Raw genomic sequence first — 23,756 nt, forward strand, 5'->3', positions numbered from 1 at the left:
GCGGATATTTTTACAAAGGCACTTGGGAAAGCACAGTTTGATTATCTTCTTTCCAAGTTGGGCACTTTTGATCCGAGCACTCCAACTTGAGGGGGGGGGGGTATTGAGATATTATCGTATATTAGTTTGATATGATAGAATATTTCCATATAATATCTTTTCTATTTTAGTTATTTTCCGAAGATCCTAAGATATTTTGTGATACTAGGAATAGGATTTGTATCTCCTATATATTTCCCAATGTGATTAATGAGATGGCAAGCAATTATCTTTCAAATTTTTCAACATGTCATTACAATGCACCTAAAGTCTTTAAAAAAGAACATGATGAAAATTTCATTAAATTAGCCATTGAAAAAGAAACCCGTTTGTTCATTCATTCTCGCCATAGTTACTCAGGTGGCAAGTTCTTCAACCCCACCTTCTTCTTCTTCTTCTTCTTCTTCTTCTTCTTCTTCTTCTTCTTCTCTTGATCATGTTTGGAAAGCTCAGACTTTGATTTGTGCTTTTAATCTTCTTTCGATCTTCCTTCCAACCTTCACCTCGGCGATGATAGTGATGTTGACGAGGTTGTTTCGCCTTCCGATGATGCTTAATTGGATGATTCTTCCCCCTAAATTGAATAATTGAGGATTTTTTAATTTATTGTTTTGGATTTTTAATGGGTTTTGTTTGAATTTAAATTTGTGGTGAATTTGGGGTGTTTTGTTGGGATTTTTTTCTTGCTTATTTGATTGTTTAAGTGATTGTTCTTTTGATTTTTCTGGGTTTTGTCCAATTTGTGATTTTGAGTTGAATTTAACATTTTGTAATGTACATACATTAAAGAACAAACGGTATAATGTAAAGAACATTTTATTCAAACTCATGTTCTTTATAAATGTCTACATTGTTGTTTTTCCGCCCATGTTCTTTAAAATATGCATAAAGTTCTTTCCAGGTGCACCATAAAAATTTCAAGAAAGGATGAAATGATGTACACTTTTTTTTTTTGAAAGAACCCTAAAAAAGGAGCTTAAACAATAATTCAGACAAAGTAACATCTAGAATACGAGGCAGGATTACATTATTCCACACTCTTTGACCGACTTCCCAAGGTTGAAAGTGAGCTAATTCATACACTACCCTATTTCCCCCACATTTCACAAAAGACCACTTGACATTGCTCATATGAGCATTCTTACACTTATTATAAGGTAGGGATTAATTAAAAGTTAATAATTGTTTTTTTTTTAAATCAGGATCATGAAGGTTGATGATGATATTATTTTGGAATCTCATTTATTGATGATTGACTTTCAAATCCAAAGAACATAATTTGATCCATAATATATCTAGTAATTGCACCTGAACAAGTATATAATGCTTAAGTCAATTAGTGTTTTAATTTTATAATATGATTGCATCCTATGTTGAGATCATATTAATCCTCAAATCATTTGTTGAAATTTGAGCTTGAATTGTCAAGCAAATGATTATAGAAGCAAAAGATTATATAATCCTTTTGAGCATGGACATGCATTTTCACAATTCTTACTCTATAAGGACCATGATACTTATCCACAAATCTGTTCTTGTAAAACCCTAAATCAAGTTTTTGTTTTTTTTTTTTTTTTAATCTATTCTCTCTCTAAGTTGAGAGCTTTTCTCACTACAATTGTGAGTCTTTTCGGTCAACGAGCTCTTTGCATGCATGCATGCATTTCTATTGGGCAATTCTTGTCCTTCCTATCTTTGAGAATTGCTTCTGTAGCTTGCAAAGGCTAATTCCTTTCCAGGTTTATCTTCTGTAGCAAATCTTTTCACCTTCTCCGTTTCTTTCAAGGATCTCCACCAATATTTTTTTTAGCTAATTTATTTGCCTCGGTCTACCCCGGATTTTAGCTTCTTAGGCTGAGTATTCTTCAATTATTACACTTGTCGGGCATGCATAACAGTCACCAGGCTAATTAACTTCTGGTTTTGGCTATAAATGCTTGGAGTTTAGGTAGATTCAAACATATCCTCTTCTCCCTTCTTTAATTCTCTATGTTTTCCTCTGTTTATACTCCTTGCTAGTGTTTTTTCTTCTGTTTATTCTCTGCTATGGAGAATAATAATCTCGATTCAGTTTTTCAAATGGGAGACTTGGTCCCTACTCCACAAAATAACCAACCCCATGATAGAATTAATTACTATAGATGTGTGATTGGAAGCTTTGTGGGTCACAATCCACAATTCGTGGAGTATGTCCAGCACGTGGTGAATTCCATGTGGTTCGTAGAGGGGATATAAGGGTTCATAATATAGGAATTTATTTCCTGTTTGAGTGCAGGGAAAATTTGGATATTCGTGGTATCATCAAGGAACACACAGTTGTGTTCGATGGTAGGATAATTGTGTTCAGGCGCTATGAACCACTAGATGTTCCTCAACAAATTGAATTTGCCATGGCGCATATTTGGGTAAGAGTTTAAAGCTTAGCTTTCCCTTTTTCAACTACTCACTGGGCTCGCCAAATTTTTAAGCGTATATGGCGTATTAATACACTTGATCAGGTTAGCGATCGAACGCCACGTTTCTCAGAGCTGCGAGCTAGGATGATTATTGACCTTTCTTAACCGTTGATTCCAGGTTGATTTCTTCTGGTCAACGAGGAGAAGATTGTGTGGGTTTATTTTCGACATGAAGGGGTTTTCAAATTCTGTAAACAATGTGGTATGATAGGCCACTCAATTAGAAGGTGCAACCTTACCTCACAGGTGGCCAAGCGCAAGCTGCGCCATAGACTAGCAGCCCGAGAGCAAAGTGGCTTGAGGGTGTTATACAGTCCAATGGACCGACCCTTTTATACTAACATGATTCATGGTCTTCAAGATCACTATATTTTCAGTAATACGACAATTAATCTCCGGCGTTTGGAGGAACTAGAAGACTTATATGCGGAGATGCGATGTCAGCGAGATAATGCCATTACAGAGTCAGAGTTTGACCAATATTCTCCGTCAAATGATGGAGGTTTCTTATTCTAGTGATGATGATCTAGATGATGATTCTAATAATCACGGGGAGGTGGATTTTGCACGGAATCTTTCGCTTTCTCTGGGTAGGAGGTACGGGCTAATAAAGCAGTAGGGGATGCTATGACGGAGAAATAGGGGATGCCTAATACTATCGGCTGCGGCGCACAGGTGCTGCTACGACAGAGCACCAGGGGATGGGTATCCCTACTTTTTCTTTGGGCCTACCTCCAAGGTAGAGCCCAAACTAGCATACTTCCATGATTCATTGGGTTGGGTGTGACCTAGATTCTCCACCATTCACAAGGCCCCGTTTTATGAACTCCACCTTTGAGGTGGGCGAATCTTCAAGGCCACATTTTGGGAACTCCATCTTTGAGATTGGTGAATCCTTGAATGCAGCGGGTCGTCAAGAATTATTTGGGCCCACGTTGTTTCAAACCTTGGCCACTGACGAGTGGGCCACTCTTCCATTTAATCACTTAAATCATCCGGCTCAAACTGGTTTGCTACAGGATATTCTTAACTTGGGTATTTCAGCTTCGACAACGACATCCAATGCTACGGCGAATCAATGATGGCGATTTCTCCACCAGCGCTGAGGGTAAAACGATTATCTCCCTCTTCCTTCTCTGCTTTTCCTAACGCTCTGAATATAATTGAGGTAAGGAGGAGACTTCTTCACTCTCTTCGCAATGGTCATGCTTCTTCTCGGGTTTTTCCAGAACTAATTTCAGACACCTCTCCATTTTTTGAGCCAATTTTTCCAATGATGCCAATGATGGAATTTGACCCTCCTAATTCCCCTGTCTCAGCCAAATTCCATGGGGGTAACGGTGTTTCTACTAAATTGGATATTGTTCAGTTTTGGCTGCACAAAAGGGTTCAAGATGAGATACATTATGAAGCTCTGTCTTGTGATGATGGTTATGTTCGTAAGTGTGCTTTTACTCTTGACTGGGTTGCTAAAAAGAGGAGAAAGACTCTTGATCGGTGGTCTGAGAAGGGTGGGTTCAGTTTATGGCAACGTGATAAAGATATGGGGTTCGAGTTCAATCAAAGGCAATATCCGATGTTGACATGGCTAGGAATTAGGGGGTGAAGGTGTGCATCTCGCGGCTTCGAAAGGAAAATAGGAACAAGAGGAATTGAAAAAGAGAATTCAATACTCATCTTCCTCCTCCTTCTCAAGTCCCTCTAAGAAGAGAAAGGAAGAGGACGTGAACTCAAAACAACAAGAAGATGATAACATGGAAGGTGAGGTTCAACAAGCTATTTAGAGATCCATGGGTGAGAGTTTTGGTGTGGTGGCTGCACCGGATCAGCTCTCGATGGGCATATGAAGATCACCTCATGGAATTTTAAGGGTCTTAATGACACACTAACCCCCTACACATCCATATTTAGTGTGCTAATTTATTTCTTCTAAGTTTCCTATGTTCTTGTTTTTATCCGAAACTAAAATGCCTTTTGTTGATGTAAACATTTATTTGATCCGCTCACTCTAAATTTGTCTTATGGAGTGGACGCGGATGTTACAAGGGGAGGTCAATCGGTTTTTAGTTAGTATCAAGGGGTTGGTACTTGTGTTATTTCTACTCCATCCGAACTACATTTTGTGTAACCTCGATGACGGTAATGGAAGTAATAGAAATGTGATGTTTGTTTATGGTGAGCCTAAAGTAGAAGATAGGACTAGAGTATGGAATGAAATTACTACTCTTCTTTCCATAACTCCTAATTGTCTCTTGATTGGGGATTTTAACCAAGTCGATTATTTGCAAGACAAGCTAGGGGGTTCATTAGTGATAAAAGGGCTAGGTGCCTTTGTTTATTGGCACTTAAATAATGGTGTGATTAATGTTCCTTTCTCTGGGCCTCGTTTCACTTAGACTAACAAACAATTGGAGAATGGTCTCATTATGGAGCGTTTAGATAAAGCTTTTTGTACGGATCAATGGGTTGTGGATTTTCCGAAAGGTCGAATTTTTCATGAACCGATAGTAGTGTCGGATCATGCGGCAATTCTTTATGACTCGGATCCCTCTTTGCATCAGTCTAACCAACCTTATCAGCTTAAAAGGTGGTGCTTGCAGTATAACGCTATCAAAGGTTTGGCTACCGATATATGGGCTAGTTCCATGAATGGTTCTAGTATGTTTGTCTTGGCTAAAAACCTTGATTGTTTTAGAGCTAGAGCTCAAAAATGGTGCTTGGATAATCGAACGTTTTGGGGTGTTAATTGGAGCAGCATTACGAATAATTTAAGCGGTCAAGGAGATGCAATATCAAAAATTGAGGAAGGGGAAGAGTACGTGAAAGGGGTAAATAACAATATCCCTAAGAGAAAGTTGGATTTCCAATATTCGCAGCATCGGTTGAAAGAAAATTGGGTTAGGGAAGGTGATATGCCTTCCACGACATTGTTTAATAGGGTTAAGCAGCGCTAAAGCGGAAGAAGATCATAACCCTCAAGAATGATAATGGTGAGTGGATTAGTGGCCAGGATGATATTTAGACTCTAAATCAAGATTCTCTTAACAAAAAATTTATTTCTAGATTAGGTACTAGTAGTCCAGTTGATGATGATATTGATCTATTATTTCGAGAGATGGGTTTTCCAAAATTGCCAGAATCGGAGGTGACGACTTTGATTAGGCCCTTTACAAGTCAAGAAACACTACTACAAAAAGAGGAATACACATCGCCTCAAATAGGGTATATAGAGCGCCTCTAAGGCGCTCCTCTGAGGGGGTTCCCTATAAAGTCTACAAAATGCCTATTTGAGGCGATCTATATCTAATACAATATAGAGCGCCTATCTAAGCTAACAACTCTCTATTCCATGTATAAAACAAATAAAAACAAGGAAAAGCGAGCGGTTTTCTAAGGATAGGCGCTCTGTAGTTACGTAGAGAGAGAACGCCTATCATAGATAGGCGCTCCCTTTCCTTACTAATTTTTTTTAAACAAAAAAGCGATTTTATTATTATTATTTAAATAATAATAATAATTCGTACATAATTAATTAATAAAATAGCATAATGAAATACTAATAACAATTTATTAATAAAAAAAATTATAAGTACAAGATTACAAGTATTTTGATTACAATAACTAATTTAGGAAAAAAAATTATATTTCTATTACAAGTTTAGACAACAACCAAAAAAAACAACCACCACTGTCACCAACACCAAACGTCGAAACGACAGCAACACCTCTACTCAACGTTCTAATTTCTTCAACAACGATTCAGACAACCACCACTGCAATCACAAGCCGCAAGCCCGCAACACACACCTCTGCTCACCCACGCCCCCGTATCAACCACCCACAAATTAACACTACAAAAACAGGCAACACTGCAAAAAAAAAAAAAAAAAAGATGCATAATTATTGTTATTGTTAGTACTCCAATATAATTAAAAAAAAGAAAAAAGAATTAAAGTAGATCTAAAGATGAAAAATTAGAAAATTGGGATTTAAAATTAATTATTGAGAATTAAAACGGAATGTTAAAATGAAGATCTAAAAAATGAACAAAAACTTTTGTATACACCCGGTTTACACTAATTTTACTGTACATCGAGCAGGATAAGGGTAACTTTTACCTAATTTTAGGGTAACTTTTTGCCTTTTTTGGGTAACTTTTAACATAATACAATTTTTATATAAATAGACAATAAGAAAAGTTTTATAATTTTAATTTAATTACATTTAATCACTAATAATTGATTTTTAGTTATTTAAGATGTGATTCTTTACTAATAATTTTTATTTGTATTGGATTACTTTTATGCATATTAGGGTAATTTTTATTTATTTAGGGGTAACTTTTAATCAATCTAGTCTATATTTATAGTGAATGTACAATAATTATTGTACACCCGATATTTTTTTAAAGTTTGTAAAAAATGAATTAGACAAAAATCTAAAACTTTGGATTAAAAAAAAAGAGAAAATCGGAAATTATAACATGAAACTTAATTGATTGATAAAAGATAAAAAATCATAAATTATAACATGAAAACCAAATACCCACTAAGTAACCGCACCAAACACCCACAAATCTAAAATAATTGAGTAAAAAACGAAATTTTAAAATGAAAATTAAAGATGGAAAAAAAAAATCATATCAATCACTTTAAAATAACCAAAAACTGAATCTGAACATTGAAAGCTTCAAACTAAAAAGCGAATTTGAACATTGAAATTTGAACACAAATGAAATTAATCTTCGTATACCTCGGTTGACGGCTATAGTTCGTGGAAGGATTCACATCAACCCACCGCGGACAAACCAAGACAATGCATGTGCTATTAATCTTGATCGAAGCAGAGACAAATGAGGGGTGATTGAAGGGCTCTTAGGGTGATTCAAGGGGATGTAATGGTGAACAAGTTGAAGCCTTGGAGGTCGTATAATTGAGGGATGATGTTAGAAGAGAGAGGAGAAGTAAGAGATTTAGAGAGTGATGGCTAGCAAAATGAGTTAGGGTTAGTGCGTGTGTTAGTAGTGCTTATCTTATATGAAGGGTTTTCCTTTTGTTTTATTTTTTTTTTAAGTTTTTTATAATACTTATAGATCGGTTATCTATGAGAGGAGCTCTATAATGAATGGTGTAAATTTTGGGTATATGAAACGGAGCGGTTAACCTTGGCATGCGTTCTATAGGTTTTAACATACAAAGCGCTTATCTTACATAGGCGCTCTGTAAATTTCTAGAGATCGCCTATGTAACTTGACAGTTGTATATCGTGTGTTACTTATTCTCATTTTTGTGGTAGTGAAATTAGTTAGTGATGTTTTCTATTCATCATCTAAAGTCTCCTGGGCTGAATGGGATCATAGTTGAATTTTTCATGTTCACTGGGAGTTAGTAGGAAGTTCAGTGGTAGCGGTTGTTCATCATTTCTTTAGCATTGGTTTTCTGTTTAAGGAATTTAATGCTTCTCTCCTAGTTATGTTGCCAAAAGTCGATTGTCCGGAGGTAGTAGCGCATTTTTGACCTATTAGTCTATGCAACACTATTTATAAATACATTACGAAATGTATGGCGAATAGGATGAAATGGTCTCTTCTTCCGTCTATGATTACGGAATTCCAGCATGCTTTTGTTTTGGGTTGATATATGGAAGACAACATTTTTCTCATCCACAAGCTAACTCATGTTATTTCTAGCACAAAAATTAAGGCCCCGATGGCTGCTTTGAAGATTGACATGTCCAAGGCCTATGATCTGGTTAATTGGATTTTTTCTCTAAAAATCTTGAAGGCTTATGGGTTTTCGGACCAATGGGTACAGTGGGTGGAGAAATGCATTGTATTAATATTGTCTCTTATAAGTCTTTATTGAATGGAAGGGTTACGAAGTCTTTTAAGCCCGAATGCGGCCTTCGGCAGGGGGATCCTATTTCACCTTACCTTTTCCTTTTCTGCATGGATATCCTGTCTAGGATGCTACTGCTTGCGGAAGACATCAACTTGATCAAAGGGATAAGGGTTATAAGATGATCACCTTCCATTTCCCATCTTTTCTTTGCAGATGATGCGATGATTTTCTTCAAAGCCACTTCTCCCTCTCTTGTGAGCACTTAGCTAATTTGCTAAGGCAACTTGAAAAGGTTTCGGGACAACAACTTAATCTCCAAAAATCTTTTATAAAATCCAGCCTATCAATGACAGTTCAGGATTCACAATGTTTTAAGGGCATCTTAAGAATGGAGTAGAAGGAAAATTTAGGGATTCATCTAGGGGCTCCCATTGATTTCACTATTAAAAGGGCGGATAACTTTCGGCTTCTGGTGGATAAGGTTGCCAACAAAATTATGTGATGGAGCTCGGTGAGGCTTTCCCAGTCGGCCAAGCTCGTGTTAATTAACTCTATCCTCATTATTATCTCTTCCCATGTGATGAAATGTTTTAAGTTACCTATATCTCTACGGCAAATGTTATTGACTCCGTCATCGCAAGGTTCTTTTGGGCCTATGATGAGTGTCATTTTTGTCCTTAGGGTGAAATTCATGCTATTTTATAGCTCTTTTCTTTAGTTTTTCCTTAGTTTTACTCTTTATTTCTTCAGTTTGCATTTTCTTGGTTGATTTTCTATTTTTATGCATTTCTTGGTTTATTTTGCTATTTTCTCTTTTATTTTTTTTTTGTTCATTTTTTAGGTTAAAATTGTAATCCGAGGATTCTCGAGTCTCCTTACCAAGTTCTACATCATTTGAGATGCCTCTTGCCTACCATTTGAAGTTCAAGTTTGAAGGTGTGTAAAGTCCAAGTCTTCTAGCTAGTGCATTCAAGCGGTGGGGGCACCATTCTTGGTGTTGAACCTACCATGGAAGCTATTTGAAGACTGCCACCTTACGTGTTCATCAACATCATCAACTGGAGCGCACGAGGAAGAGAAAAGTCGAGGGTGAAGGAGGCTGCCTTACTCCCAGGCGCGGACGCACGCGACCATGGCGGGGGCGCGCCTATTTGGGTCTCTGTTCCGTAATCAGTTTTGCGCGGCCGCGCTCCCTCTTGAAGATGGCCGCGCCTATACGGGTCTATTTTGAACAATCTAACTAATTTCTCTTTGTTAGTTTTACTATATATATATATATATATATATATATATATATATATATATATATATATATATATATATAAACTTTCCTTCTATTTTTAGAGGGAGAATAGATTAGAGAATTAAATTAGAGATAGTTTTAGAGAGAGAAACTCTAGGTTGTAAAGAGAGAAGTTCATGGTTGATGATTGATGATTCTAAGTAAAATTTCTATTGATTTCACCAAATTTTGTAAGGATTTCTTTTACTTTAATGCAATCTTAGATTTTGATTTCAATTGTTTTGTTGATTGTTCAAGTTTGATTGATTTGTGATTGATTTAGTTTGATTAATATGATGATGATGAATTTGTTGTTTAGCTTAGTTTTGATCTTGATTTCCACGGATTGTGAGTAGTTTTCTTGCTAGGGGAATGGTGAAGCATATATGAGTAATGGATTGATGCTAATTGGGGGAAATTGATAGAGTTGATGTAGTGATTAAATTGGTTGATAGAGTAGCTAACTTTGATTGTTGCACTAGATTGCATTGTAAGTTCACATTGATACGGACAATTGATTTGTGGCTTGCATTTGTCGATTGAGTTGGTTTGTGAAGTTCCTAGCTAGAGTCTCTCATAGTTGACGCTAGTTTGACCTTTAGGAGAATAGTTTATCATACTCTCTTGATTGCTTAATTGATTTTCCCTCGCAACACTCGACTAAGTCAATTCCAATCCTAATTAGTTGTATCCATTGCATGTATATGTGGATCCTAAACTCTAGTGTTTGATATATTTGGTTTTAATCTCGTTTTCTTAGTTGTTTTAGAGTACACACACCTTACTTTACCTCTTCGAAATAGCTTAACTCTAGCAATAGTGACCACCTTCCATTTCTAGTGGTTCGACCCTTGACTTACCCCTATACTAGTTATAAGGGTGTGTTAAGTGATATAAATTTTGTTTGGCCTAGGGAAGATTAGTCCAACTACCTAGTCTCCACCCGTAGTCAGCCTCGACGGGCGAAAAGGGCATGCATTGGATAAAGAAGGATAATCTTCACCTTCCAAAGGGGATGGGTGGATTTGGGATTAGATCGATGAGTACGCTAAATGGTGCAATGTTGTTCAAACAAGTTCAAAGGATGCACTGTAATCCTCAACTTTTGGCCTCTAGGGTGCTTTATCAAAAGGAGGTAAGTCCTCTCACTAAAGGACGAAAGGCATGGAAATTGGGCTCCTCCCTATCTTGGGGGAGGAAAGGGTTGTTTTTAGTGGCTAACAGGATGGTCGAGGGTTTTTCTTGAAAAGTTGGCTTTGGGGATATGATTAAGTATGCTAACATAAAATGGGTTGATGGAAAGGTGCCTGTCATGGCTTCCAACCAACCCTTAAGTGGTATGGGTGCGAGTCTAGTGAGTGATTTTTTGCTCAGCATTCCTAAAAGGTGGGATATCTCCCTCGTGAGAACAAGGTTTGAATGGGAAAGTGCCAGGGAAATCTTAAGTATGGAGCTGTCGAATGACCAGAACGAGGACTTATTGTACTGGCCTAATCATAAGTTAGGGAAATACACGACTAAGATGGGGTATGCCTTTCTCCGGGGCTTGAAAGTACAGGAGTCTTCTCACGCGTTGCATAAGGAGGTGTGGAAGCTTCTTTGGCGGTTGAATATCCTTTCTAAATGGACCCTCTTCCTATGGAAGCTACTTTTGAACAGTCTGGCAGTTAAAACCAACCACCACCATAAGGGTATTCCAGTACAATTGGGGTGCAATGTTTGTGGGGAGGAAGAAGAGGACTTCCAACACTTGTTTAGAGAGTGCACGGTGGCACAGTATGCGTGGGATAATTGTTCCCTTATTTTCAACTTGAATCTTGCTGAATCTACTCATTTGCGACAATGGATTCAGAGGTATATCCCGCTTTTTTTTTTTACAGCGAGGATGTTATTCATAGCGATAGGATCACTAAGCTTATAGTGACCCTTTGGTGCTTATGGATAACTAGGAATGGACAGGTCTTTAGAGAAGAAGTTGGTGATTGGGTGGTGAGGCTTCGATTCATCATATGGGTAAGGCTATGGAGGAGCTTGAAACTTTCTATGATAAACAGGGTAGGCACTCTCATGGGGCAAGCTCTGATTTAGTAGTTGTAGATACTAGACCTTCGGGTTTTCTCCACACTTCTCTGGGAACAGAGGTCTATACATTATTCCATACTCCGATTGCAATGCACGCAAGGTGTAACTGTTCTTATTGATGGCTCGTGGCAGAAGAACACATGCAATGTGTGGTCAGGGTGGGCTTTCTCCACAAACGGTGATATTTTTCAAGACGGGGGTGGTCATTTTTGCAAGGCGGCTTCGACTTTACAAGCAGAGGCTCTTGCCTGCTTGATGGATATTAGGTGGGCTATTTCTAAAATATTTCCTCAAGTCTTTTTGTTCTCAGATTCTTCTATTTTGTTTTAGATTCTCAGTTATCAGCACGCGGCGGACATCAATATTCTTTGGACTATACGTGACATCCAGAATTTGGCTTCAACTTTTAAGATTTGTGTTGCTTGGAAAGTAAGTAAGGATCAGGTGGGACAGGCTCACGGTCAGGAAAATGCGTGTAGAATTAATCTTTATAGCTTTGTCACTTAGTTTTTGTGTTTTGCTATTGTAAAAAAAAAAAAAAAAAAAAAAAAAAAACCCATTATTGTGGCAACCAAAACTCCCACTCAAATTTTAGAGAAACTGAAAAATACATTTTAAGCTCTCCTTTTGAGGCATGACGTTGGGGGTGCAATAATCACAAATTACACTAAGCATCAATGAAAAAGTTAGGTTGCGTTTGGTTATCAGCTTATTGAGCCAAAAAGAGCTTATTCAATACATTTGGAGGATTTGACCAAACCAATCATCTAATTGAGGTATTTGGTAAACAACGGGTCACATTAACTGATTGGCAGGAATCAGCTTAATTAGGAAATGCTCCTAACCCCAACGTTTTCAAATTAGCTTATTTGGTTCTTTTGCATAATTACACAAATGCCCAAAAATTCACTGCAATAAATCATGGTTCTCCTGAGAATTCAATTAATAAAATTCAATTAATCAATAACATATTACTTGTAATAATAAAAAAGGGTGAAAATAACAAGAAACCATTATTTACGTTCAGATAAAAAAAACCTTTAATCTACATACAGAAGAATTTCTCCATCGATCTATCACCAAATTTATTTTCACTTTAAAAATAGGTATGCATGTTTTAATTCTTGCTCTAGAATTGAGAATAATATTGAAATTTCACCTTCATAGTTAGGAGTAGTCAGATCTGCAAATAGATGTCAATAATTTTGATTTCCTTTCAATTGTTTTTTATAAAGAGATAGGATGATGGAGCATTAGCATTAATTGATTTTTTTTTTCACAATTAGAAAAAGGAGATAAAGATGGTGAAATTGGTTTGGGGGAACATGAAGAAGGGGTTATTCATTATGTATGCATGAGAAAAGCAATGGGCCAGGTACTATGGTTTTTTCCCCTCAATTATTGATAAACTTAAGAGTTGGTACATTGATAACTTTTTAAAATGTTTATCAAAAATCTTAAATTACATAAATCAATAAATAAAAACACTATCTAAATGAATTTGTAAATCTTAAAAAACTAATTGTAGTAGTGAATTACATAAATACACTAATATAAGAATAAAGAGATTCTCTTGATGAATTAAATACTTTTAGTGGGATTAATATTTTCTTCAATTTTATATACATATATGTCAATGGGCTTATTGGTCATTTTTCATAAGTAAATACTTATCAACTAATAGTAGTTTACCAAACACTTTTATATTTCCTCAGAAAAAAACACTTTTATATAATCAGCTAATTAATACAATCAGTTAGTCAAATCAGTTAATATAATCAGCTAGTCAAAATCAGCTAATTAATACAATCAGCTTTAGCTTTTCACCAAACAAGGCCATAGTGTTCCACTCCTGTCCAAGAATTTACTGATATATTTGAAAGCTCTTCACATGAATTTCAATACACTTATTAATATTCAATTGTTACAACTTATTACTTCTTTCGTTTTAGTTTGTTAGTCCTATTTAATTAGAATCTCTTGAGTTTTAAAAATTAGAGCAAAAATTCTTAATTTCTTTTTATATAAAAGAATAAACATAATCATATGAGATTTAGTTTTATTTGTCTCGATAAGTATATTATTAATATCTAATTTTCAGATTTTTTTTGGGGGTGTGATATTAATAATATTTACGATTAAAGATTTACATCGATCTAATAAATGGGACAAACATAATGAAACTGATGGATGTACTTATTAATATTCAATCGCCGCAATTTATACTTGTTAATAATTAAAGATTTTATTCCCTTAAAAAATTAATTAAAGATTTTAAGTAAAATTTACTAGATGAAGTTTGGGTTGACCCACAATAGATTTGGATGTTTGGGTTGGGTAATGACGAGTCATTTTTAAAATACCAAATCAAGTCTGGTCAAGCTTAATTAGATTCGGGTCAAAGTTGTGTTCCAGTAGGGTCGAGTTAAACCTGAATTCGGGTCAAGTCAAATACATGTTGAGTCATGTTGAGTTCAGATGAGCTCAGATTTGAATCTAACCGGGTTTATTTGAGTCCAAATGGATTTAATAGACTTTGATTTGGGTCATATAGTATTCGGTTATACTTCAATTCAAAATCAATCGAGTTTCGGTTAAATTTGAGTCGGGTTATGTTGATTATCAGCTCAATCTTAGGTTGAATAATTTAAGTTTTGAATTTTAATTAGCTGCGCCTTTAGGTTTCAAGTTTATGAAATAGTGTTGTATAACTTTACCTACACAAGTAATCTATTATCTTTCACTTCTACCAACCCCACTTACACAAGTATTTTATAAATTTTCTCTTTTATATTACTAAAAATTATTTATAACCCCCATTTACTACACTTTTATTATAATATTTCCCTTTACATCTCCACTACAATCAACAAGTCGATAACTAATTAACTATTACGTTTTGAGTCAGGTTAATAAAGGTTGTAGGTAGTTTCGGGTTGGGTAAATAAAGGTCGGGTTAAATAAGGTATATTTCCGATATAAATGGTTTTCGGTAAAATTCATCTTGGGTTAGATTGAATTAAGATCTTGAATTGTCGGATTTAGCTTTGTTGGTTCTAAATTAATAATGGGTCGATACCAAGTTAATGTTGGGTTGATTTCAAATCGAATTTGAAATAAAACTCTTAAATCCAAGTGGTCCAATAACATTTTGATTTCAAGTAAATTACTCGCGTTGGATAAATTTTTGACACTTCACTCAAATTTTCACATGGACATATGTGCAAAATACCTTTGAAAAAAAAAGGGAGTACTAATATCTATTTTCTTTGTACTTGAACAAATCATATTTCAAGGCAAATTTGTTTTGGCGATTTAATTTTCTTCTACAATCATCCATCTTATTACATGGCCTGCAATTATTGGGCAGTAGTACACTTGAAAACTAGAGAGTCGAGCCACTCCTGCTATAGCCTGTATAATACTCCAGGAGTAGGACAACTACACTCTTTCCATTTTTCCAACTCTCTTGACTTGTCAAATCCTACCTTTTTCAGTTTTTCTAAGCCACATTTCCAAATTTCCATATCATTTTTCCTCCTTATTACATAAACTTTAATCGGTGGTTTTGAAAGAAGTAACAAAGATAATTATGGAGAGTAAAAATAATAATCCTAGCAAATCTTTAGCAGAAATATCAGCTAAAGAACACATTGAAGAAATCAGAACTAAAAAATTCTCAATTGGAGCTAAACACCCCAACCCACTTACCTTTGATCTTCATCGTGCTGTTACTAGACTTTCTGCTGAGCTTTACACTAAAGATGTCCATTTTCTTATGGAACTCATTCAGGTTAATTTTTACTAGTACTATTTTATGTTTTCAATGTGTGACATCGTAGTCGGGTCGCATGTATGGTTGCAAAACTAATTTATCTACTGATTGAATTTGTATGTGTGTACGTGTGACATCATAAGTGTGTACGCTTGTGCTAGTGTATGGTTGCAAAACTAACTTATCTATGGTCAAATTTGATTATTCTTTATATATTTGTTCAAATGCTACATACATGTATCATTTTTCACTAGCTAAGGTGCAACTATTAGTTGTATGTTTTAATAATACATCATGCATGCACGAGTTTTGTACTTTGTAAATAATTTTAATTTGAACTACTTGGGCAGAATGCGGAGGATAATGAGTATGGCGAAGAGGTAGAACCAACTTTAGAGTTCGTTCTCACTAAAAGAGACTTAACCGGGTCCGGAGCTCCGGCTACACTAGTGGTGTTCAACAATGAAGTCGGGTTTGCGATGCAAAACATAGTATCTCTTTGTAGTGTGGGTCGCTCCACCAAGAAGGGTAAACGAGATCAAGGCTTTATCGGAGAAAAAGGTGATTTTTTAAAAAAAAATTTGATTACTGTATAGGAGATGTTTTAAATTGTAGATTTTTAGTGTTAATTTATCATTTCATCTTGATTTTATGATTTTCGTACAGATGATTTAAAGTTACATTTTTTCAAATGAGCACCATGAATTTTTACTTTTAAATGGATTTATAATATTCGTAAAAATAATTTTAAGCTATGCTCGTTGTTTATTTTGATGTCTAGTCTTTAGTTGATTTATAAATATCCTGTTATGTTTCAAAAAAAAATATAAAATAAATAAATACCCTGTTACCTTATCTCTAAAAACAAAAACCTTATCACCTGTTTTACGGGATTAATTTTTCTTTCCATTTTTTTTGTGTGTTTATCGAACAATTACTGTTGACAATTTGTTCATGTGAGATTATATTGTGGCTTTCACTTAAGCTTTTTTCCATATAGTATTATAATTTTTCAGCATGATTGGTTGTAATTTTTTTTTTCTTTTGTTACGTAGTATTTTTTCCTTGCAATATACCCCCTGACACTATTTTGTATATGACTATGAGAGGGGTTGGGACGTTGGTGTAAGAAGTTTTCAAAGTGTTTTAATTGAATTGTCCGTATAACTTTTCTAAGCGCTTTGTTTAATTTTATGTGACAGCAAAAGTTGCTAGTTGAAAACGAAGAATTTTAGACACTACTTATGTTTTATGCAGTATGCTGAATTGCTGAGGCAGGAGATGCATCTGTAGAATATAAATTTTGCAAAATTTTACTAATTAAAACCTATTTTCTGTATATTTGTATTCTTTGAAGCAGCATTTGTGTACCTACATCATTTCTTTAAGCAGAACAAAAGGCGATAACTTCCTTTGTATCCTGCATATTTGGGAAGGCGATAACATAATTGTAAATGTATTCTGTCTTCTTTACCTATGCAGCTTTTGTTGTTGTTAATCTTGGATTTGAATAGAATGTCACTCATATTGCTGATATTTGGGTTATGAGTAAGAAGCTATAAAAAATAGGTATTTTGGCTATTGTTACAAATCTTACAATAGTGAGCTACTATGTCATCTGAATCCTTTAAAAGTGTCAGGCTCATAAGTGACATATCTGATGTGGTATAGCAAGGTGAATTGCGGAGTAAGAATAAATCAAAAGCCTTATGTGCTATGCTTCATTTAGTTAGCAACTGAAAGCAGAGTCTTCTTATCTTTTTATATTACATGAGAGCATTCATGAGGATATTTATATGATGATTGAGATGTAGTTATTCATTATAATCAAGCAATTTGTCACTTATTACGAAAAATTTCTCTCTCCCATTTTTGTGTTTGAAGTTTTTAATTAATGAACTAAGAAACTAATGGATGGACTTTGTTGTCCACTGCAGGAATTGGATTCAAGAGTGTGTTTCTGGTGAGTAAGGAGCCTCATATTATTAGCAATGGATATAAGGTGAAATTCACTGAAGAACCAGACCCGAGTTGTGGCATTGGTTATATTGTCCCTGAATGGGTTGGAGACAAATCGTTGATTTCTAATATACAAAGTGTATATGGATCAAACAGAATCATTCCCACTACAACAATTGTTCTTCCCTTGAAACCTGAGAAGATCGAGTCTGTCAAAGAGCAACTTTCTCAGCTGCATCCAGAGCTTCTGCTTTTCTTGTATAAGATAAAGAAGTTGCATGTTCGCAGTAGCAGCAGCTACTATAAAGATGCCAGTGATGTATGTGCTATTTCTATATCCCACGAAACTCAACATGTGGTTGTACGGTCCAAAAAAGCAGATTCACACCTGGTTCATCTAGCTGTTGGGGGCGCAGAAGGTTCAGATGAAGAGACATGCCAGTATTACATTTGGAGGCAAATGTTTCCAGTAAAGACTGAAAACAAGGTTCATGGCAGAGAAGATGTTAAAGAATGGACCATCTCACTAGCGTTCCCAGTTGGCAATAGACTAACAAGGGGAACCTCTTCTTCTGTTGGAGTCTTTGCATTCCTACCAACGATGATGGTTACAAACTTTCCTTTCATAATACAGGCAGATTTTTTGCTTTCTTCTTCTCGGGAAAGCATACTATTAGACAACAAATGGAACCTTGGCATACTTAAATGTGTCCCTTCAGCATTTCTCAATGCGTTTACATCTTGTTTGAAAGAGAGTTCTACACTCTTCACCATTGCCAAGACATTCAAGTTTTTGCCTGTAGAAGAATCCCCGATTGCTGAACTTGATGAAGTGAGGGAAAGTATCAGGTTGATGCTGTGTGACGCTAAAATCATGCCATATGAAACATTTTATGATGGCTTAAAGTTTTGTAAGCCACTATCAGCTATGAGAATACTGTCTGACTTCAGACAGGTATTGATCCGCATGATAAAAAATGGTATTTCTCTAGAGGGATTATCCTCATTGAGAATTCATCCACTAGATGCTTCCCTTGATGTCGAAGAATTTGATAAGACTCTTGATTTTCTCTGTGTTTTGTCTACGTCAGAGAGCTTTGGGTGGTATGAGAAATGTATCAGTGCTTGCAAATTACTTGACCAAGCATCTGACACTGATTACATTGATATATTATGGATTTTTGCTAATAATGAGGAAGTATTTTCTAAGACTTTCTTTATGAGAAATCAGATTTTCAAGTATACTGATCAAACCGGACTAGTGGAGCTATGCAGTGCTTGTAAAACCAAGAAAGATGGTCACAGGATTTTGTTTGCAATGGATTCTGAACTTCATGCTTGGCTTAATTCTTGCAACATGGAATTCAACTGCTCAGGTGATGTGTTTTTCTTGCCAAACTCGACCCAGGCTGCCCTTATTGCTCATGAACAAAGTTCTGTTCTGTTTGGTTGGCTATCATCTCATGCTAAAATTGAGTGTTGTTCTGCCTATAGTTTCTCTTTATCACTTCGTGATTATATCATGAACAACACTGAGCAAAATCTTCTGCTCAAACTGGTTCATTTTTTGTTCCATTCTCATCGAAAAGGATTCCTAACCGAGACTGATTTGTCATGCCTCATTTTGTGTATACCAATAATTGATGGGTCTGACACTATTCAAAGTGGGAAGTTTACAACTCTTGTTTCCATGGAAGGCAGCAAATGGTCAGTGTTATTTGGAGGGCAAAATCTGCTATCTGAACACAAATGTCATGAGTTGGGACATGTATATTGTGCCAGTGGAATCTTTGCTGGAGAATATACTCATGAGAAATCACTTCTCAGTTTTATGGAAAAGTATACTAGAGCACGAGATTTACCCGAGTTGCCTCCACCAAATATCGCATTGCCCATTGCATCATCTAAATTGACAAGTGAGCAAGCATTTTTACTACTTGACTGGATCAAGTTTTTCCGAGCTCAGAAAACTCCTCTGCCTGCAAAATTCATTGCCAGTGTTCGGAAAGGGAAGTGGATGAAGACAAATTCAGGCTATCACTCTCCATCAAAGTGTGTTCTTCTCAACGAAATAGGGAAGAGAATATTCGAGATGACATCCTGTGTTCTTAGCGATCTTTCTATCTTAGATGAGGCGTTTTATGAGAATCGCATCAACCTTTATACAGATGAGCTGCAGTATCTGGGAGTTACAGTAGGAATGGATGATGTGCAAAAGGTAGCTATGACCCATTTCAAAGCAGTTGCTTCATCCGAGATGAGCAAGCACTGTGTTATTTCTCTGTTGACATTTATCGGTCTTCTCAAGGAAAGGGATATGCTTGACAGTGGATGGTTAGCGACAATGAGGAAAGGTAGGTGGCTCAGGACTTCCCAAGGGAGCTGTGCACCAAGTAAATCTGTTTTTCTAAACTCTGAATCAGATTCAGAAGCTGTTTGTCGCATTACTTGCTTACCTGCAATTGATAGATTTTTCTATGGGAGCAAACTCGATTCTTTCTCAACTGAGCTGGCATTACTTGGGGTAAAATTTGATCAAGAAGTGTATGGATTAGTCACTGAAAAACTCGTCTTTCCTGTCAACCCTGCTTCCATGACAAGTAATTGTGGCTTCTTCCTTCTCGAGTGTCTAAGAAACTTGCAGCAACCAGGTGCTACTGCGTTTATTGAGAAACTGAATTCTCAACTTTGGCTGAAAACCAACCTTGGGTTCAAGTGTCCGTCATCAACCATACTTCCTGGTTCTAACTTGGGTATTCTACCCAGTATTGTTGAGGTTCCTGTTGTAGATGAAGTGTATTACGGAAGATCAATACAATCTTATACAAATGAACTGAAAGCACTTGGTGTTGGATTGGATTTCTGTGGCACGTTGAACATTGTGGCCAATCAATTAAACAAACATATATCATCTGGCAAGATGTCACCCTCAAAAGTAATATTACTGCTGCAAGGCATCAGGAATATGTTGAACACCACACCTGATCATTTGCATCAGATTCGTGAGGCTTTGTCTGGAGAAGCACTTTTCAAGACCCACTGTGGTTTCCGGAGGCCTAGTGAATCCATTCTTTCTACTAAGTCTTGGGCGTCTATCTCACTGTTAATAGATCTTCCAATGATCGATGATTCATACCATGGTATTGACATATATGGCTACCAAGATGAGCTAGAGATTCTTGGAGTTATAGTTGGCCTGGAAGAAGGAGCTCATTTCGTTGCTAAGGGTTTGAAAACACCGATAAAGACAGATGCTGAAGGTGCTTTAACTTTGCTCAAATGTCTCAGAATTCTAATGTCACAAATCTGCAATGAGAATTTTTCACTTGCTCCCTTTCTTGAAAATGTTATGTCCAGTGAGTTTTTGAAGACCAGTGAAGGTTATAAAACCCCTAAGCAATGCGTATTACTTCATCCAGAATGGAAAGATATCCTTCAATATACTGATTTGCCATTTCTTGATGAGATTTACTATGGCAATCGTGTTTCTGACTACAAGGATGAGCTGCAAAGCATTGGAGTAAAAGTTGATGCAGCCGAGGCTTGTGCTCTCCTCTTCGAATCCCTTTACTCACTTAACGAGTCATCATCAGTAAAGCGATTCTACAAATTTTTGCACAAGTATTCCAATGATTCAATTTTTCCTGATAAAGTTAAAGAATCTAAAGTGTGGATACCTGGCCAACATGATTCTGACAAAGGCGAATGGGTAAGTTCAGAGGTCTGCATAGTTCATGGTAAGGATGGGCTTTTCCACAGTCTGTTTCATTGCCTGGATATCCATTATGAGGACGCATTGCTTGACTTGTTCTCTCGAGCCTTTGGTGTAGTGGAAGTTCCTGGGTTAGATCACTACATGCAGCTATGGCAAAGCTGGGTGAAGAGAGCGGATTGCCAACTATCTTCCTCAGAATGCCACTCTTTTTGGAGCTTTGTTCTTGACAACTGGACTCCAGAGACCGAGAAGGTTCTAAAGCAAAACCTGACTGAATTGCCTACTGTATCATCAACTTCAGGAATCCGACTCCTTAGAAAGGAAGAGGTGATTTTGCCAGATGATTTGCTTCTTAAAAAAATGTTCACGAGTCTTGATAATTGTCCTCCATATGTGTGGTTTCCAAAAGGGAGCATCACCTCATCTTTTACTCCTGCAAAACTCCAGCTTGTATATGATTCTCTTGGAGTGCAACGCCTGTCTGAATCTGTCAAGCTTCAAGTCAAAACTTGTTCTGTGTTTAATCAACAAAGCCTATGCACTGACATGAAAAAGAAACTCATCTCCAGAGGTCTAATAATGATCGTGCTTGCTTACCTTTCTGGCCCAAAGGTTAATTTGGGTGTGAAATTGAGGCATAAAGCTGTAATGTCGATTCTCAACTTGTCAGTATATGAGTGTAATGGACCAATACTAGTAAACTATGCATTGAATCTGCCTGGTTGCAAACCATATGTAGTGGAATCTCGAAAGCTGGTTCATTGGAATAAGGAGTCATGCATGCTGCTCATTGATAAATCTTCTTATGGAAATCGGAAGTTGACTATGGAATTCGGGAGTTGTTTTTCACAGGAGCTTGCTGAAGGCCTTCTAGCTCGGGAGAGATCTGTTGCAGTGAGCGATTTAAGAATGATGATCCAGCTGGGTTTTGATTATGAGTTCGAGCAACTGTCTGTTGACTTTCTTCTTACAAGAGAGAATTTGGAGTTGTTGCTAGAAGATGAAAAATTTCTTAATGATGTGTTTCCTTTCGAGCAGCTGGAAGCGGATGGTTCCTGCAAACGTATTTGCCCATCCACTCCTTTGCCTTCCTCTAAGAAACAAAGATACTAGTTAAGAGGTAAGTTATATAGATTCAAGTTGGTGTTTTACTAAATAATGTACATATATACTTCAGAAATTTGTAATTTTCTGAGGTTTTTAATCATTCTAATCAGCAATTGTATTGACTTCTGTTATGTTTTCTTATGCAGATAATGGCACTTTTGGTTTAATATTGTGAATAGCTTTCCTCAATGGCTGATATTCGTCTTCAATGGCATCCGAATTTGATGAGTTGCTCCATATTTTGATGTAACCAAGATTGGCCTGTTTTTTGCTTGTTATCAGAAGGGATCTTTTCTGATTGTTATCTCAGCATTGGAGCTTGAATATCTATATGCTATTTTGTAAAATCTGTAAAAATGCATGGCTATTATTGACTTATTGTGTATATACTGTATGAAACAAGGGAAAGTCTAACTAAAGTACAAATCTATGTGTTTCTAGTCTTTTCCTAAGCTTTTAATTTCTGTTCATGTTTCTTTAATTTTTAATTTTTTTTAATTTTTTTTTTTTTTTTTTTTTTTTTGAATGGTGTTTCGTGTTTCTTCAATTCATATATATATACATATATATATATATATATATATATATATATATATTTTTTTTTTTTTTCCTTTTTGGTGTTTAGAGAGCCAAAGGGCGGGGGAGAGAATTGATCCTAGGATCTCCTGGAATCGAGAGGGAAGCTCTAACCACTTGAGCTATCCCTCACTCTCACAACAAATAGTTTCATAAAATTGAGTACTTTCATTTATATTGGTAACTAGTGTAAGACCCGTGTCATGCACGGATATAATTGAATTATTATTATTATTAGGAAATGTTTTAAATTACCACCCAAAAATGTAACCATTTTCGAACTAATCACCCGAATAATTTTTTATTTTAAATTATCACCCCTTAAATTAAATAAATGTTCAAATTACCACCAAATTGTATATATTTTCTTATATTAGTTTATTAGTTTAATAATAATATTAGTCTAAAAAGTATAATTGACATGTTAGAACTTAGAAGGGGTAGTGGAAGAGGGTGGAATGATAACATTTTGATCTCTCTTAATTACAAATAATACTTTGATAATAATAGAAGTATGAGTTTACCCCAAATAATGTGGAGTATCTACTAATTGAGATATTATAGCTTAGTTTTTGGCATATGCTTAAAATGAATCACTCTATTGTTTTAATTAAGGTGATTATGGATTTCTAAAAAAAAAAATTACAAGTACAATGGGATATTTATGCATGGGTTATGGGTATATGTTAGATTATCATTCTTTGACTTTATGGGTACAATTTAGATCATCATGCATCAGTCATAAAATTATTGATTTTAATCAAGTATAGTATGTATAAGAGTAGAATCTTATTATTGATAATATTATGTAATAGAATCAATTACATTTAGAAATAAGCAACACATTATACACTAACTAAAATATTATGTCAATCCCTCTAAACAAAATTGTGTCAATAAAGATTTATATCCATATTAGTCACAC

General features: G+C 35.8%; 2 protein-coding genes across 2 annotated transcripts; both read left to right on the forward strand.

Annotated features, from left to right (window-relative positions):
* The first annotated feature begins 10,881 nt into the window (after positions 1-10,881).
* Positions 10,882-12,206, forward strand: LOC145640042 (uncharacterized). The gene is made up of 3 exons (XM_081691353.1): positions 10,882-11,471; positions 11,567-11,630; positions 12,030-12,206. The coding sequence occupies exons 1-3, from the start codon at positions 10,882-10,884 to the stop codon at positions 12,204-12,206; spliced, it is 831 nt and encodes a 276-aa protein (XP_081547479.1).
* Positions 12,207-15,291: 3,085 nt separating this feature from the next.
* Positions 15,292-22,430, forward strand: LOC145640043 (uncharacterized). Its single transcript, XM_081691354.1, has 4 exons — positions 15,292-15,492; positions 15,825-16,035; positions 17,412-22,211; positions 22,402-22,430. The coding sequence occupies exons 1-4, from the start codon at positions 15,292-15,294 to the stop codon at positions 22,428-22,430; spliced, it is 5,241 nt and encodes a 1,746-aa protein (XP_081547480.1).
* The last annotated feature ends 1,326 nt before the right edge of the window (positions 22,431-23,756 follow it).

This window comes from Chenopodium album, chromosome 7 (assembly GCF_948465745.1).
Source record: "Chenopodium album chromosome 7, dcCheAlbu1.1, whole genome shotgun sequence".
Classification (NCBI taxonomy): Eukaryota; Viridiplantae; Streptophyta; class Magnoliopsida; order Caryophyllales; family Amaranthaceae; genus Chenopodium; species Chenopodium album.